At 40.6% G+C, this 15,687-nt stretch overlaps 1 protein-coding gene across 1 annotated transcript; it reads right to left on the minus strand.

Annotated features, from left to right (window-relative positions):
* Positions 1 to 1,097: 1,097 nt before the first annotated feature.
* On the minus strand, positions 1,098 to 2,369 carry LOC133900871 (ethylene-responsive transcription factor ERF022-like). The gene has a single exon (XM_062342128.1). It carries the CDS (start codon positions 2,044 to 2,046, stop codon positions 1,486 to 1,488), a length of 561 nt encoding a protein of 186 aa, XP_062198112.1. The 5' UTR covers positions 2,047 to 2,369; the 3' UTR covers positions 1,098 to 1,485.
* Positions 2,370 to 15,687: the final 13,318 nt, after the last annotated feature.

The following is a 15,687-nucleotide window of genomic DNA, read 5'->3' on the forward strand; positions in this document are numbered from 1 at the left end:
ATCAGTCTTGTGCCAGAACCAGACTATATTGCTACTAAACTGTCAGCCATGGTTAAGCAAGAAATGTATTCAAACCAATCTTGCAGTTCACGAAAATATCTCTATTGTTACAAACATAAATAGAGAACTTTCCATCTACAAGAACAGAATAGAGAACGAGATTCATAGCAAAAACATGGTCCATAGAGGGGCGTTTCCTAGCAGCGAAGAACATGAAGTCCACATAACCGAAATAGATACCAAGCATCTGTATAGTGGAAGCAGGCATAGGGACAACCCCATCCTGCCATCACCTGATAGCAGTGAATTGAACCATTGCAGTTCTACGACGGAAATAAGACATTACCCTCAGCTACATAGATCATAGCAAACCCTAAGAAATCCTAACAAAACTGCGATGGGAACCCTATGATACTCACCTTAGTGCAGTGAAGGGGGTTTGACGCTCAAATCTCGCTCCTTCGATGAGAAAAAACCGTAGTTGCGTGTGTGTGAAAGATGAACACTCGGATAGAACAAGTAGAGCCAAGAAGATAAACACTCCTCATCGCTTTATATTGAGTGAAGACGAGCAAGTTGTGTGTGTAGGAAACCAAAAGAATCAGAGTAGACGAGAGGTCAAATTTAAAACAGTTCCTGGATCTTTATCTACATACGAGTTTTCAAAAAATCTGTCAGTGTCTATCATACAAACACAGACATAGACAGATCTTATAAGAAACTGTCTGTGATATTATCACAGACGGGTTTTTCTAAATATTATCTATGTCTATACGATAAAAATAAATGGATTTATAAAAATTGTATGTGAGTTCAGGCACACCCAAACGATGGTCTTAGTACAGACACGTCTGTCTTAGCAACCACCTGAGAGTATTTTATCAATAACAGGTCCTAAGAAATCATCTATGACACTCCATCTACTTTCACTGAATATACGGTAGTGATAGGACCTGTACTACTCTATTGTAAGAACAAATGGTGCCGAGCATGTTCTGGGTGAGAGAATTGCGCAAGGAATCATAAGGAAGGGGTGAATGTTTGACGAAACTAATGTGAATGAAAATCAATGCAAAATGCTTGGCCTTCGTCCTCGCCATTTATCGGATGGCAAAAGATTAAGAACAAGTTTGTTATCCAAATTCTAATTATCTCTGACAAGAAATGGAAACCCTTTTTCCCACACCAATCACTATTCCAATCACATTCTTGGAACTGTATTTTCAACGGCCTCTCTCACATCCATGAGAGAGAACGAAAATAATTACATCATGCTTTTTTTTACCCACGTGAATTGCACGTGCTAGTTAGACCTGTGCTAACTACCCAGAAATGGCACACGGGCAGACCAGGAGTTCAGAAACAAAGAAAGGGATCATCAGAACATTCTCCATGGTTTTGGGAAGATTAAAGGATCGGATTGCAGTATTTCACACCTCTAAAAATCAAAGGATGCGAAGATGCACCGGCTGGTGGGGCCCTGGATTAGCAGTTCCATACGGATGAGTCCCAGAGAGAGACCTGAGCCCACTCGTCATTGTGTGCCACGTTGCTCTCCCAGACAGGTGGGGCCATGAGCATGGCCTCGGCCAGCTCAGCCCACATGTTGGGCGACTCGGCTGTCAGCTCATCGGCGCCGAGCAGGACGTTCCACGCCGCGTCACCCAGCAGGTCCGGGCCGCCTCCGCCGCCGCCGCAGCCATAGGGCTGCATTACGAGGTCGGGCCTGAACCGGACCTGGGCCGCGGCCTCGAGCGCGGCGGCCCGGACGTCCTCGGGCTCCGCGGTGGCCGGGTGGCGGAAGCGGTGGACGAGTCCGGGGAAGTTGAGCCGTGCCTCGCAGCCGCGCAGGCGTAGCGCAGCGACGTCGTGCGCTACCGCTGCCATCTCCGGCGACTCGAAGCTGCCCAACCAGATGCGAGTCTTCTTGCCGGGCTCCCTGATCTCTGACACCCACTTGCCCCACTTCCTCTTCCTCACGCCACAGTACTGCCCGGCCACCTCCCCAGCCGAGACACCGGCGGCATTGTCCAGTATCACCTCCATTGCTGCAGCGACCAAGCTTTCTTGCCTTCCGTTTTCCTGAGTGGAAATTGCAGCGATGAAGCTAGAGAGCAAATCTGTGCTTTGTTAAGAAGAAGCTATTTTGCTTGTGCACCAATGATGCAATGTTGTAGTGAGATGAGAGAGTTGGTGTTGGGATTGGGAGGTGCATATCATGTGTGTGTGCATATATAGGGAGAGGAGGAGAGAGAGTGAGTGAGGTGTGCAGGAGAAAAGAGGAGAGAGAGGGAGGCGTGTGCAGGGTGCTGAAAGTATGGATGCGTGCATGGGGACGGGGAGGAGGAAGACGAGCGAGGTGGTGTTTGGGGGGCAGGGTGGAGACAGCTGGAGCCTAATACGTGTCCTCCTCCTATTTTTTTGTTCATTATGTATATATGATGCTGGGATATAAAAAGAAGAGAGAGAGAGAGAGAGAGAGAGAGAGAGAGAGAGGGAGAGAGAGAGAGAGAGAGAGAGAGAGATTAGAAAGATATCAGAGATGTTTGTTTGCTTTATTGGGGGAGCTTCCTGGATAGTGCAGAGGTCTTTGGAGGTTAGTTTGATGTAGTCTATTTGTCATTCTTAATTTGTTGCACCTGAATTCTATAAGCTAGTACTACAGTTGGGTTTTGTATCTCCCTAAACTAAAGCAACAAGTGTTACCACATTCATATTTACTTCGAGCTCCAAGTATTTGTGTTTGGCGTCCTACAAATTGTCCGACACCATACATACGTGTGTGTATATATATATATAATATGGATTTTGAAGCTGGAGAGATTAATTATTACCGGGCTCTTCTGATCCATAGCGCGTTTCCTCCCTCCTAAGAATTCAAACAAAATTAGAGCTTCGATCATGAATCTATAAAAAATTACTCAAAATATACCGAGATTTGAACACAAATCCAGTGACTTTGAACTCAAAATGCAAAGAATCTTTGAGCACGCATGCATAAATTTGAGCTCAAATCCATCAGTTTCAAACACGAATCCGTGCACTTTTGTGTTGGAAAGATAACACTTTCAAATTTAATTTAATTCAATTCTTAATATAACATAAACAAGAACAGATGCAAATAATCAATATCGACCAACTCTGATAAGTCTCAACTAGATTCGACTATCACTCGAGTAGAGCTCGACTAGATACTCGAGTAGGATTCTGACTAGCTATCTAATACAGATTGCAATGTATGTACCCGATAGCGACGTGAGATGCAGAGGCCCATGACGTCGAAGATGATGAAGTAGTCAAAGTAGATCGTGATGATGTAGAGGAAGCAGATTGTGAGTAGTCACGACAGGAGCTTTTTAAAAATCTTATTCGTCCTCTCCCGGTGTAGGATTCCAAAAGCGATGGTTTTTAGAGACCTGCTCTCCCGTTTGTCGGTGCACACTGGTGTAACGGGATCGAGAAGACTACGTGCGATAGCACAACAGAGAGAAATTGGCAAAACCTTAATTTCGTATTTTTTTTCTTTATGGCGGCGGCTGCTAGATATATATAGATAGAGAATTGCGCGGTTGAGACGCACAATGATCGGAATATGTTATGTGCAACTATCGAACTCTTAACCAACATGATTTCCATGTACTTATCTGTTTGCCTACGCAACAAAAAGAATAAAACTGCAAAAGAAAGCCGCGCCTGCATAAGCAACTGGACCTAATTTCGACGGACCATTCACACAAGTGTCGCACGCCCATGCCTTCTGTCTCGGCCTCGGCCCCAGCTAGCACTTGATGTTTTTGTCCAAGCAAACTCCATTCAATCGTTTACTCATGGAATGAGTCTGTTAGAAAGTTCAATCAATCTTTTTTTTCATATACATTTTTCCTTTTGTGAAGGATCTATGCCTACTCTACTCTCCTATCTAGGACTTCGATATAAAAAATATATACTACTATGAAGAATAGATTGCTGTCAACAGAGAATGTTTCTTATTATTTAGGTATTTAGATTCAAAATAAGAAAGGGGCCTATTAAGAACTTGTAAAATTACAAAATAAGGATTAGAAATTGGTTTGGGTTGAGCTATACCCGGGCCCCAGCCCGGCGAGGCAAGTAAGCGCGTGCGTGTGTTCTCCTAGTCCTCTCATCCACACATGCTAAGGGAGTGGAGGAGAGTAATACTTTTAAGTTGGTCTTCCTCCACCTCCACTAGTAAGGTGGGACACCCATCTCCACATAGTTGCGTCTTTGAAATTTATTTGAAATTGCACAAATATAATGGGACAAACTCATATATTCTAGCAATCCCCCACCAGATCTCAAAGTCCTACAGAGATCTATCAATACTATTTGATATACCAGTGTTTCGATAGAGAACTGTTAGGATTGAACATTCACCTAGGATATTAAGTTACGCTCATTCACAACTTGGACATTGGACTAAGCCTTGAATTGTAAGTTTTGTGTAAATAAGTTTCACTTAAAGTCATAATTGATATTTGGCTGTCAGTAAGCTACCTCTCAAGTGGAGCATATAAGTCATAATACATGATCTCTTCATGAGTTTATTAAAGATCACCCAAGTCTCATAGACTACGACTAATAGTCAGGCTCATATAGATATGTTCTTTCAAGAATACCCTATAGGATAGCATCTTTGCTAATTAAAGCTAACAGAACATATCAAGGTAATAGTCAACCTGACTTACAGGTTTTGAGAGTATTGCATCTTCACTCGAGTGGGTTGTGTGGTACTCTCCTTCAATTAACCAATAACTTATTCTTCCTAGGTCCTAATTCATGAAGCCTCTGATCATATAGGTTGGGTTACCACTATGGTATAACTCACATGGGTCTCATGCCCATCTCCTTCAATGCATTATATCACATTCTGTGATAGTCCCTTCGTAAATTGATCTGCTAGATTCTTAACCGTTTGGATATAATCCAACACTATCACACTGGAGTTTCTCAGTTTTTTTGATAGATTTCAATTTTCTCTTTACATGTCTTGAGGATTTCATGTTGTCCTTAAAATTGTTTACTTTGATAATAATTGTTTGATTACCAAAGTTTCTAAGGATACCTGATATCAGTTTTTCAACCACTGGCAGATCCATCAAGAGTTCACGTAGGTATTCTACCTCAACAGTAGCTGTGCTTAACGTTGTGAGTTCTGTTTCCATGGTTGACCTTATCAATATGGTATGTTTGCAAGATCTTCATGAAACAGCAACACCGCTAAGAGTGAATACATATCTACTTGTGGCCTCGATCTTATCAATATCAGATATCCAATTTGAATCACTATAACCCTCCAGTACTAATGGGAAGCCAATATAATGAAGTCTATAATTCATTGTGAGGAATAGTGATGACCTAAGAGGGGGTGAATTAGGACACTTAGAAACTAATGGCTCAAAAACTTCACAAAATAAACTTATCTCAGTTTTTATCTAAATATGCTCTAGGTTTATCTAGTGTATATACTCTATCCCTCAAGAGGATTGCAACCTACTCTAGTAAGGTAAATTGCAAGTATGTAAATATGAAAATGTAAATAAGGTAGAGAGAGAAACTCGGCATAAGGGATTTTTATCCTATAGTATCGGTGGTACACAAGCCACTGCTAGTCCATGTTAGAGTTCCATAAAGGATATGCTTCCAGATGTCAAGTCTCTTCCGATCGCAGCTCTTAAGATACCAAATCACCAAGACAAGGTTTCAAGCATGATGAGCCACCAAACCACCAAGATGAAGTCTCACCACTAACCTCCCTTCCGGTCACTTGTGCGCCATGTTCACTTTGGAGCTTTAGTCACAAATAAAAGAGCCTTTGCGTCCTCACAAAATCTTCTTACCACCGCTCCACACCAAGTTGGAGGGTCAACAAGTTACCGACGAGTCACCAAGACTCCGAGGCATTGGCGTACTTCTCGGTACACAGTTAGATCACTCCTTGATCCACTCTCTAGTTGCAACACCCACCAACTAGCCATTTCTCTAATGGCATAACTTTACTGTGAACACCGGATGGTCTGTTGTAGACAGTTTGTACTCACCGGGCCATCTGGTTTGTACACCATCACAAACTAGCCATTGGAACTCCACTCAGATACATTCTGAACACCGGATTATCTGGTGTATCCTTCACTTCCATCACCGGACTATCCGGTATATTATCTTACGCCAAGACGAGCCACTTCTTCTCTGTGAAATTAGTCTGGTGTGTAGACCCTCTGATCATCAGACCTTTCAGTTTGTTGAACTTCATCTCTTTGACATCTTCCTGGAAAACACTCCAATGTGTTGGCTTCTTCATCACCAGACCATCTGGTGTGTTGAAATCCAACTCCCTTGCAAACATCCTATGTTCTATTAAATGCATTGGTGTTCTTACTCTTCTAACACCGGACCATCCGGTGAGGTAGTCCTCACCCTCCGTCTGAAATATGCTGGTATGTTCACGAGGGCATCACCGAACCTTCTAGTGAGTGCAAATTCACTGAACTCCACTGACAAAATACTCTGGTATTGCCAAAGTTTTTATCATCGGACCATCTAGTGAGTTCAACAGCCTCTGGTTAAAATGCTCTGGTGAGTGCAAACGCCTCTGCACCGGACTATCCAGTGAGAATAATTTCTCTAGGATTTCTCTAATTCAATCAAATTTTGTCCCGGCTTCGGTGGCTTCTTCATATATTGCATCCATGAGACCTATTAATATATATTCTTAACAAACATGTTAGTTCCAATGACTATGTTATCATTAATCACCTAAATCACAATCATAACCTAATAAGGTCATTTTCGCTACATTCATAGTACCTAGCAAGTAGTGCATGACTCGCTCAAGCTCATGCCAATGATCATCATCCAGGTTAGAAGTAAATCGGTTCAATTTTCTCACAGAAAATGAGATATCAGGCCTTGTAGAACTAGCTAGGTACATAAGTGATCCAATTATCTGGGAGTATCTCAGTTGATCCCTAGCAAAAAAAAAATTATTTCGAAGTATTAAGCTAGGATCATAAGGTGTTGGTGCGATCTTGTCATCCATGTCGCCAAAGCGGCTCAAGATTTTTTCCACATAATGGGATTGTGAAAGTGTAATCCCGTTCTCGCCTCTGATCAACTTGATGTTTAAGATGACATTAGCCTCTCCCAGATCTTTCATATCAAAATTTTTAGATAGGTACGACTTAACCTCATTAATCATATTAAGATTTATCCCAAAAATTAGTATGTTATCAACATACCGGCACAGAATAACTCCATCACACCTACCATGACGATAATACACATATCTACCAGCTTCATTAACTGCAAAGCCCACAAATGTTAAAGTTCTATCGAACTTCTCATGCCATTGCTTAGGAGCTTGTTTGAGACCATGCAAAGATTTCAACAACTTACATACCTTGTCCTCTTGACCTTCTAATACAAACCCATCATGTTGATCCATATAGATTTCCTCATCCAACTCCCCATTAAGGAAAGCTATCTTAATATCCATGTGATGAACGAGAAGACCCTTGGCCATATGATGAAATAAGTATCAAAGAAATCTTCACTTTTTTTTAGGTATAACCCTTGGCCATAAGTCGAGCCTTATACTTTTCGATAGTACCATCATAACTAAGCTTCCTTTTGAACACCCATGTGCAACCCATAGGTTTACAACTATAAGGTCTATCTATGACTTCCTAAGTCCCGTTGGTGAGAATGAAATCCATCTCACTATGAACTGTTTCCTTGTAGTAGTATGCATTTGGACATGTGTGTGTACATATATATATATATATATATATATGCTTCTGAAATAGACTCGAAAGTATCATCCACAAAGTACATAATGAAATCATCATTAAAGGATTTTATTGTCCTTTGTCTCTTACTCCTTCTTGGAGCTTCACTGCCATCCTCCTCAAAAACTAGCTCATGTAGTTGTTCAGAATACTCAATTGTATTGGCAGGTTCATGAATTATCTCAGAAATTTGACTAAAAGTGTTATGTATATCCTTCATGAGAAAAATATTCTCAAAGAATGTAGCATCTCTCGACTCCATAATTATATCAAGAAGCATGTCGGGTACCTCAGATTTAACTACTAAAAACCTATAGATAATGCTTCAATGATCATATCTTAGAAAAACACAATCTACTATTTTAGGTCCCGGCTTGCGCTTTTTAGTTATTGGTACATTGACTATTGCCAAGCATCCCCAAGTGCGCAAATAAGAAAATAATGGTTTTCTCCCTTCCCATTCTTCATATAGAGTTTTCTCCTTATTCTTAGTAGGAACTCTATTTAGAACGTGGCACGAAGTTAACAAGTCTTCCTCCACCATGCCTTAGATAAATCCGCAATATCTAACATGACATTAACTAAGTCAAACAGGATACGGTTCTTTCTCATGGATGCCCCATTTGATTGGGGCGAATAGAGAGGTGTTCTCTCATGAATAATTCTATGTTGTTTACAGAATAAGTTGAAATCACTAGAGAAATACTCTACACCTGATCCGACCTAAATCTGTTGATTTTTCTTTCCATTTGATTTTCAACTTCTGCCTTATAAATTTTAAAGTAAGCTAGAGCCTCATCTTTAGATTTCAACAAATAGACATAACAAAATCTAGATGCATCATCAATTAAAGTCATAAAATATCTTTTTCTACCATTCGTTAACACACCATTCATTTCGCATAGGTCTGAATGTATGAGTTCTAATGATGCCAAGTTTCTCTCCTTAGATACCTTATGAGGCTTACGAGATTACTTAGATTGCACACAACTTTGTTACTTAGAATCTTTGATAATGGAAAAATTCGGAATTAAATTCAAGATAGAAAGCCAAGTCATACAACCAAAGTTTATGTGACATAACTGTGAGTGTCAAACACTAGCCTTATCTTCATTAATATTGCCACAAATATAGTTCACAGATTTATTACAGAAATCAGAAAAGGAAAAACGGAATTGGCCTCTGCACTCATAACCTTTACCAATAAAAAGTCAATGATTCGATACAACTACTTTATTAGACTCTAATACCACCTTAAACCCATCTCTACCGAGAAGGGAACCACTAACTAGATTTTTATTTATTGAAGGGACATGTTGCACGTTTCTCATATGCACGATCTTTCTTGAAGTAAACTTCAGATCTACCGTGCCAAAACCATGAACAGAAACATGAGACCCATTCCCCATTAAGACAGGAGAATCCTGAGCAATCTGATAAGAAGAGAACATTAAAATGTCAGCACACACATGTACATTAGCCCTAGTACCAATCTGGCAACTGATAGATTGATTCACTAAAAAAAATAATAGATAAAGTATCATACCCATTAGCTTTATCTCTAGTGTTGTCAATGGCCACATTGACAAACTTGGTGTTATTTCCTAATTAACCTTTTTTCGCTTTGCATTCTTGACAATCTTTAGCCCAATGGCTAACCTCGCCACACATGAAACAAGGTTTATCATCTTTTTCTTCTTGAAGTTGGTGGTTTGTTTGACCTTATTATTTTCCCCTTTTAACTTTCTGTTAGAGGACTGTTGCACCATATTTACGCTAGATTATTCATTGCCTCCTTTGTTATGCACATCCTTAGCCCGTGCTTTCTCCTCAATATCAAGAAACACGATCAAACTCTCAACAGAGATTTCTTGTCTCTTATGTTTTAGAGCAGTAGTAAAAATCCTCTATGAGATAGGCAATTTGGTAATGATGGCACCAAACCGCAACTTGACAGGTAACACACACTTTAGGAGTTCAAATTCCTTTACAATGCACACTATCTCATGAGTCTGCTCGACTACCGATCGATTATTGACTATCATATAATCATAATACTATTCCATGATATACAGTTCACTATCTGCATCTAACGCACCAAATTTTGCATTCAGTGCATCTTACAACTCCTTTGTATCCTTTATGTGCATATACACATCGCAGAGACGATCGGCAAGAGTGCTAAGAGTGCATCCTATAAAAAAAATATTGGCTTCCTCGAACTTCTTCTCCTCATCAGAGGAAAGAGTTCCTTCAGGCCTGCTAGATGCAATCCAATAGAAGTTCATAGCTGTAAGCCACATAGTGGCTTTTACTTATCATCTCTTAAAGTGCACATAGGTAAAATTGTCCGATCTCAGTGCATCGGCAAAAACCAGCCATCGTTAAATCAAAGTGCCTACAATAAAGTTTTTGAATTGTTGGAAAAATAGCATTTTTAGATTTAATTTAATTCAATTCTTGATATAACATGAACAAAAACATATGTAGATAATCAACGTCGACTAGGTTTCAACAAGTCTCGATTAGATACTCGAGCAACATTTCGACTAGTTATCTAATACAGACTGCAATATATGTACCCGATGGCGATATGAGATGCAAAGGACCTTGTGATGTCAAAGCAGTAGATGATGATGAACATGATGAAATAGTCGAAGTAGATCTCAATGATATAGAGGAAGCAGATCGTGAGTAGTCGCGACGAGCACTTATCAAAAAATTTGTATGCTCACTCCTGGTACAGGATTCCAAGAGTGATGGGGTTCGAAGACAAACTCTCCCGTTCGTTGGTGCACGCCAGCGCAGTTGGATGGAGTAGACTACATGCGACGGCACCGCAGAGAGAAATTGGTAAAACCCTAATTTCAAAAAAAAAATTCTTACTGACATGATTTCCATACCTATCTGTTTGTGCACGCAATAAAAATAATAAAACTACAAAAGGCAGTTGCACCTGCGTAAGCAACTGACCCAATTTCAATGGATCATTCATGCAGGTGCCCATGTCCTCCAGTCCAGTGAGGCAAGCGAGCGTGCGCGTGTGTTCTCCTAGTTCTCTCATCCACACATTCTAAGTAGGTGGAGGAGAGAAATCCTTTATAATTGATCTTCCTCCACCTCCACGAGCAAGATAGGACTAAAAGGTACACACCCACACTACTACAAATACTCTAAAGTGGCATCCACTGCCTGTTTTGGAGCCGACAGTGGGCAACGGGCAGTGATAGTCCCTGACTATTACTGTCGGCTCAGGGACTGGCAGTGAAGGGGTTATCACTACCAGCTGAAGGCTTTAGTCGGCAGTGATAGTCCGTCCCCGAATCAACGTTTTTTGGACCAAAAAAGTGAAAAATAATAATTTTGCATCCGAAGAACCCTCGCAGCCGCGTCGTCGCAAGTCACGTGATTTTTCGTGTGAAAGACTCATGCTTGCGATTCATGGGACTAAAACCCGGAACCTCTCAGCGCGCGCGATACGTCCTTATCACCCCACCATAGATATACTAGTGATTACAATAGCATATACAATCCTTTTGATCTCTTTTGTTTGAAACTTCAAATGATTGTTTGGACATCTAAATTACTCAAATATAAAAGTTTTCAACTACAAAGTTTTAGATCTAGTCGACGATATAATGTAATTTTCATATAAGCTATCATCCATCATAGTCCAAGTATCATTACCAGCCGGTGCTCTCACCCAGCAGTAAAGCTACAACAGTGCATCACTGCTAGCTCAAGCCATCGGCTGACAGTGATACCTTTCATCACTGTCGGTTCATAAGCTATATCGGTTGATTCTTCTCGCACGGCTTATGAACCAGCAATGATGTCCTACCACTATCGGCCTATTAGGTACTAGCAGTAATGAGCCGACATATATAGTTATTTTTTAAGTAGTATCATCTATATATACATGGTCAGGCCTTTAAGATTTATTCAAAATTATACAAATATAATCAGATAAACTCATATATTCTAACACTTCGAAATCCCAGCTTTGATTATGAATCATCTAATTTCTTTCCATCGCGTGTCTCCGTGCTCCATTAAAAACTGCAGTTTCTGATCCATTTGATTTCTCTTGTAAAAACTAATTGGAAACGAATAAATTTTTATCTCAAGTTAGTAATACCTGGAGTAGACATAACTACCTGGATCGTCTGAGTGGTTCTCCATCAAACGAGGAGAAGAACATTTAATCGTTCAAATTTACGCAACGTGACGTTTTGACCGATTGCACTCTCAAACAGCTGTAAATACAGTACCCTCCACAATTATAGAAGTTTTGAAGATACTAAATTTAGTTCTCTGTACTCCACTCATATATATTATATTAGTATTTTGTAACAAATAGTTCAAACTATTTTATATGGTACAAATAAAAAATCACAGCACAGCTTAAATAACAGACATCATAAAACATATACAGAGCTATATGCCCCTCTCTATCTCCCATTATCTCATTCTCTCATTCTCTCCCCGCAGCACAGAGCATGTACACAACGAGCGGGCAGAGCGTGCGGGAGGGCCCTGCATGTGTGTGGCTGCGCGAGTGATGGCGGGCGGGAGCACAAACGTGTGAGCGCGAGCCAGCCGAGGACACGAGAGGGCGCTGCGCGTGGGAGACCGGTCCGGGACAAATCTATGTTAAATCTAAACTATTATGTATAAAAATTATACGTAATATATCTATTTTATTGGTATATTGACATGTTCTGATATCTGATTGTGTACTTCAAAACTTGTGTGCTTATTTGGCCTGTGATAAGTTAAACATGTATGATATTACTCTTAAGTTAAACATTTGATATTATTCTCGTATTGTGTTTGTGTGTAATTGTCGATCAATTGACTTGATTCTATACATAGTATATGAACGTGGTTGTGACTAGCGCTACGTCAGTGTTTATCATTCTATAATTTTGATTCACGATCGATACTGACTTATTTCCGTTTTGATAATATCGTTATCTATATTTCTGTAACATTCGTTTCAGATACTATCATTTTTATTTTGCTTCTTAAAAAATATAAAAGTGGAAATGGTTTCAACCGTTTTCATCCTAGCTCCTAGTGTTACCGTCACCGTCAGGTCGCTGCCACGCGCATGGGTTTGGTGCCGGAGAGGCTGGCTTCCATTATAGGGGCAGGAGCAGTAGCTAGAAGAAAAATGAAGACAGCACGGGGAGAAAGAGAGTGAAGGGACAGAGGACGAGGCTGCTGCAAAGCAGACACGTGAAAGATGGGTTTGACCGTAGCATGGGTTTTGTCCGCACGCCCACCGCCGGTGTGGACCACGGCAGCGGCCACGGCGAATATTAATTGCAAGCAGATTCGGCAGCTCATGCTGTATCCATCTTGAAAACTTTTCACAGTTTCGCATTAGCCCTTGCACCGTTAGCTTCCAGTTCACAGCTTGACTGATTTCAATCTTCGATTTGGTTTACATGTTTTTACAAGAATTTGGTTTGTGATTTTGGAGTTGTGACTTCCAAGTTCAGGGTGTGTGTATAATTTGCTTTTTAAGACGCCTGGACTGGCTATTGGTATCAAATCTAAATTCAGCACGTATCACAGAGCTCAAGAAAAGAGATAGTTTCTGGGGCCTAGTTTCTTGGTCTAGGCCCCGCAAATCGAAAAGGACAGCAAACAATAGATCCTTTCTCCGTGCATGTAGATAGTATAGCGTGGATCGATGCTGCATGCAGTTCTACATATCCGGAAAAAGTCTTCTAAATTATTTCCGATGTTCGGATATCCCTCAAATTTTAAAACCATTTATTTAACCATCTAAATTTTAAATATCCGATCACATAATTTGTTGGAGTGTTTTTTCTCGGTAGTTTTACTAGCGGGGTGACAATTTTACTAACGTGGCAGCCTATGATATCATTTTCGTTAACATTATAGTGAACGCGTGGCAAGTAGGCCCACATGTCATTTTTCTCACTTACCCGTCTTCTGTCGGCCGCTCTCTCCCTTCAGTTGGTCTCTCTCTTGTGAGGAACCGTGACGGTCTAGGGGTGAATTAGGATGTTTAAAAACTAATAACTCCAAAAACTTTTCAAGATAAATATATTTTAATTTCTATCTAAATGTGCTCTAGGTTTATCTAGTGTATCTACTCTGCCGCTCAAGAGGGTTGTAACCTACTCTAGCAAGGTAAATTATAAGAAAGTAAATATGAAAACGTAAATAAGGTAGAGAGACAAACTCGGTACAAGTGATTTTTATCCCATGGTATCGATATCATAAATGTCACTCTAGTCTATATTAGAGCTTTACTAAGAATATGCTCCCAATCAGCACCCGATCATTACTTTTAAGCCACTAAACTACCAAGGCAAAGCCTCAAGCCGAATGAGCCATCAAGGCAAGATCTCATCACTAGCCTCTCTTGTAATCACTTGTCGTTGTGATCACTTCGGAGCTTGAGCCACCAAGGCAAGGGACTCCGCATCCCCGTACACATGTCTTGCTATCGCGTCACACCAAGTCAGAGGGTCAACAAGCTTGAGCAACTTCGGTTCAAGTTTCCTGTGAGTCACTAAGACTTTAAGGTGTCGGCGTACTACTTGGTACAAGCTAGGATCACTCCTTGATCCTTTCTTCAAACTGCAGCATCTAACTATAACTTACTCTAAGCTTATAAGCACTAATCACTCACTAATCTTATGCTTAATTATCTTGAATGATCACTTTAAGTATTTTGGTAGCTTTGATGTCTTTTCAAGTGTGTATGAGCTTCCTCTAGACTCCAGCAGCATACCACACCTTTAAATGACTGAGTGGATGGGTATTTATAGTCTTAAACCCGTTAACTAGCTGTTTTCCTAATGGCTCAGAAAAGTTGTTAGCACCGGATGATTCGGTGAGAATAATAGTATTAACACCGGACCGTTCGGTTAGTACAACCTCAAAAACTAGCCGTTGAAACTCTACTCAACGCCTCTGTGAACACCAGACACTCTAGTGTACCTTCAAATCTATCATCGGACCTTTCGATGAGTTATCTTGAGTCATCTGAGCCTTTATAGTCTCTCTGTGTAAAATGCTCCGGTGCATTCATCTTCAAAGCACTGGATCTTCCAGTGGGTTGTTCTTTATTCTTTAACACTTGCAGTTGGCTCTGCAAGAAATGCTCTGGTGCTATAATCCGGTGTGCACAAACCAAGCATCAGACCATCCGGTGAATTGATCTTCAGTCTTCTGCACTTGTATTTTTCTCTGCAGGAAATACTCCGGTGTTACCCAGTGCAGATCACCGGACTATCCGGTGAGGTCCTAAGCTTTCTCCCCCTTTGTCAGAAATACTCTAATAAGTTCAACACACAGAGCACTGTACCATCTGGTGAAGTCATCAGCCTTTACTTTGCCTCTAGACAAAATACTCTAGTGAGTTCAACCCTAAACATTGGATCATTCGGTAAGGTCAATTCTCCTAAAGCTTCTCCAATTTAGTCAATCTTTATCCTGGCTACAGTAACTTCTTTATGTATTGCATTCATGTGACCTACTAATATATATTCTTGATAAAATATATTAGTCTCAATAACTATATTGTCATTAATTACTAAAATCATAATTATAATCTAATAGTGTCATTTCTCTACATCTCTACCTCTCCTCCTTTTGATCGACTTCTCTCTCTGCATTTCTCTCCCTTCGATCGGCCTCTCTCTGTCTTTCTCTCTCTCCTGCTGGCCTTTCTCCCTCCCATCATCCTCTTTCTCTCGGGCCAGACGACTTAGGCCATATACGACGAGCTCCACCAATAATCAAGCTAACTTGGTTTCAAAATGCGTGAGAGGGAGATGACGTGGTAGCCACATGATAAAAATAGGTGACGTGACAGCCCCGTTATCAAAAACGCTGT

Source organism: Phragmites australis, chromosome 19 (assembly GCF_958298935.1).
Source record: "Phragmites australis chromosome 19, lpPhrAust1.1, whole genome shotgun sequence".
Classification (NCBI taxonomy): domain Eukaryota; kingdom Viridiplantae; phylum Streptophyta; class Magnoliopsida; order Poales; family Poaceae; genus Phragmites; species Phragmites australis.

Excerpts from the sequence above, each read along its gene's own strand:
- LOC133900871 (XM_062342128.1), bottom strand. The coding sequence starts at position 2,046 with ATGGAGGTGATACTGGACAATGCCGCCGGTGTCTCGGCTGGGGAGGTG.